General features: G+C 63.3%; 1 protein-coding gene across 1 annotated transcript; it reads right to left on the bottom strand.

The window, feature by feature from the left end:
• Positions 1-8: 8 nt before the first annotated feature.
• On the bottom strand, positions 9-1,018 carry LOC102038343 (adenine phosphoribosyltransferase-like). Its single transcript, XM_014308839.2, has 6 exons — positions 944-1,018; positions 680-829; positions 480-573; positions 250-396; positions 77-172; positions 9-28 (listed from the first exon to the last, which is right to left on the bottom strand). The coding sequence occupies exons 2-6, from the start codon at positions 800-802 to the stop codon at positions 9-11; spliced, it is 480 nt and encodes a 159-aa protein (XP_014164314.1). The 5' UTR covers positions 803-829; positions 944-1,018.
• Between the last annotated feature and the right edge of the window lie 1,197 nt (positions 1,019-2,215).

Below are 2,215 nucleotides of genomic sequence, written 5' to 3'. Positions count from 1 at the left end.
GGGGGGGCTCAGCGCTGCCCACCACAGCCTGTGGGAGTGGTGGTCCCACTGCACCCACGGGTGCACCCTCTCCTACCTGCCACGACCCCCCCCAGCCGCTCCACCAGCTCGATGGCCGCTCTCATGGTGCCCCCAGTCTCAACCCACTGATCCACCAGGAGGATGCGCAGACCTGGAGTGGGGAGAGGCTGTGCATGAGTGCCCCGTGCCCGCCCTGCAGCCCCCAGGAAGGCAGCACCCCTGGCTCACCGGGCGAGATGGCGTCGGTGCGCAGCTCCATCAGCTTCTGTTGGCCCGAGTAGTCGCTGTAGGGCTGTGCCTCCGTCTGCACGCACAGGTGCCCGGCCTTGCGGATGGCCAGGAAGCCTTTCCGCAGGGTGGCAGCGGCTGCAGCGCCTGCAGGTGGGCACAGCACCGTCAGGACCCCCAGGACAAGGGACAGAGACGCTGTGCCCGCCTGTGAGCCGTGCCCTGCTCACCCAGGATGAAGCCCATGGCGTCGATGCCGGCCACCATGTCGATGGCATCTCCCTGGAAGGGCTGCAGCAGGTCGGCCAGGCAGTCCTGCAAGGCCTGGGGGCAGAGTGGAGGGGCTGGGTGTGGGCAGCCCGCCGTGGGCACCCACAGCCGGGTGCCCCAGCAGCCCCTGCAGGTGCAGCCCACCCCGGGCCCTGGGTACTTGCGGGTGGCAGTAGAGCCGGGAGGGGTCCAGCCAGGCATAGTTGGGACCTTTGACGTTGGGAGCCATCAGTGCCAGGTACCAGCCCTTCTCCCGGGTGGCAGGGACGTGGCACAGGTCCATGCGTGGGGACTGCAGGCGCTGCAAGCACTGAGCACGAAGGGGGTGAGACTTCCCCACCTCCCCATGGCCTGGTGCCCCACACCCACACCCACACCCACACGTGGCACCCCAGGGCCCAGGGCTCCCGTTCTGGCTCCATACCTGGTGCTGGTGGCAGGGCTGAGCCGAGCAGGACCGTCACAGGGGCGTCACAGACAGCGACAGCTGAGCAGGGGCAGCCCCTGTGGCACTGGGCCAGCGGCCTCAGCCAGCTGGGCACAGGGACAGAGCCAGGCAGGAACCCTTCCCATGGGCCACTGATGTCCCCCACTGGCTCTGCTGTCCCAGGCAGGCAGGGCTGTGCTGGGAAGAAATGAGGCTGTGGCATTTGTACCCCACGTGGGTGTCCCCAGCACCAGCTGCCTGTGCCAGCGCGGGTGGCACAGACGGGTGGCACCCTGTGTCAGCCAGCCAGGGTGATGCTCAGGGGGGTTTCCTGCAGCTTTGGGTGGTCTTGAGCAGCACAGGGATTTTTTTGAGGCCACACACGTCCCCGTTGGGGTGTGCAGGCACTGTCCTGCCCTGCTGAGAGCTGGCTGCCACAGCACCCCAGCCAGCCAGGGCTGTGTCCTGACTGCCAATGGGCTCCGAGGGCAGGAGCTGGCCAGGAGGGACAGCCCTGGCAGCGCTCTGGGAATGCCGGAGTGGGCGGCCAGCCCGGCTGGGCACTGGGCTCTGGGCTGTCCTGTAGGAGGCGCATCCGTGGGATGGGATGCAGGGCCACAGGGAGCATCCTTAGGATGGGACATGGGGATGAAGCACGCACTCATGGGGCATGGGGAAGTGTCACAGACATCTTTTATGAAAAATCCTTTCCTTAGGATTTTTTTCTCCTGAGAAGCTGAGAGGCCTCAGGAACAAAATGTAAACATTGATTATCTGCTGCTGTGGAATGCAACAGGTGGATCTGTGGTTGGTCTCATGTAGTTGTTTCTAATTCATGGCCAATCACAGCCTGGCTGGCTCAGACTCTCTGTCTGAGCCACAAGCTTTGTTATTAATTCTTTTTCTATTCTTAGCTAGCCTTCTGATGAAATCCTTTGTTCTATTCTTTTAGTATAGTTTTAATATAATATATATCATAAAATAATAAATCAAGTCTTCTGAAACATGGAGTCAGATCCTCGTCTCTTCCCTCATCCTCAGACCCCTGTGAACACGGTCACAGGGAGGTGCCGATGTGGGAGCACCGCGGGAAGGGACGCAGGGATTCAGGGAGCATCTGTGGGCCGGGATCCGGGGCTGCACAGAGCATCCTCAGGGAGGGATGCAGGGATGCAGGGATGCAGGGATGCCAGGAGCATCGTTCTCCCGTCGGGGGCCGCTCCGGGGCCGGGGGCTGCGCGGGGGCCGGTGCGTCACGGGGCGGGGGTT

This window comes from Geospiza fortis, unplaced genomic scaffold (assembly GCF_000277835.1).
Source record: "Geospiza fortis unplaced genomic scaffold, GeoFor_1.0 scaffold425, whole genome shotgun sequence".
Taxonomy (NCBI): domain Eukaryota; kingdom Metazoa; phylum Chordata; class Aves; order Passeriformes; family Thraupidae; genus Geospiza; species Geospiza fortis.
The sequence above is the reverse complement of the archived record's forward strand: the minus strand, read 5'-3'. Positions and strand labels throughout refer to the sequence as shown.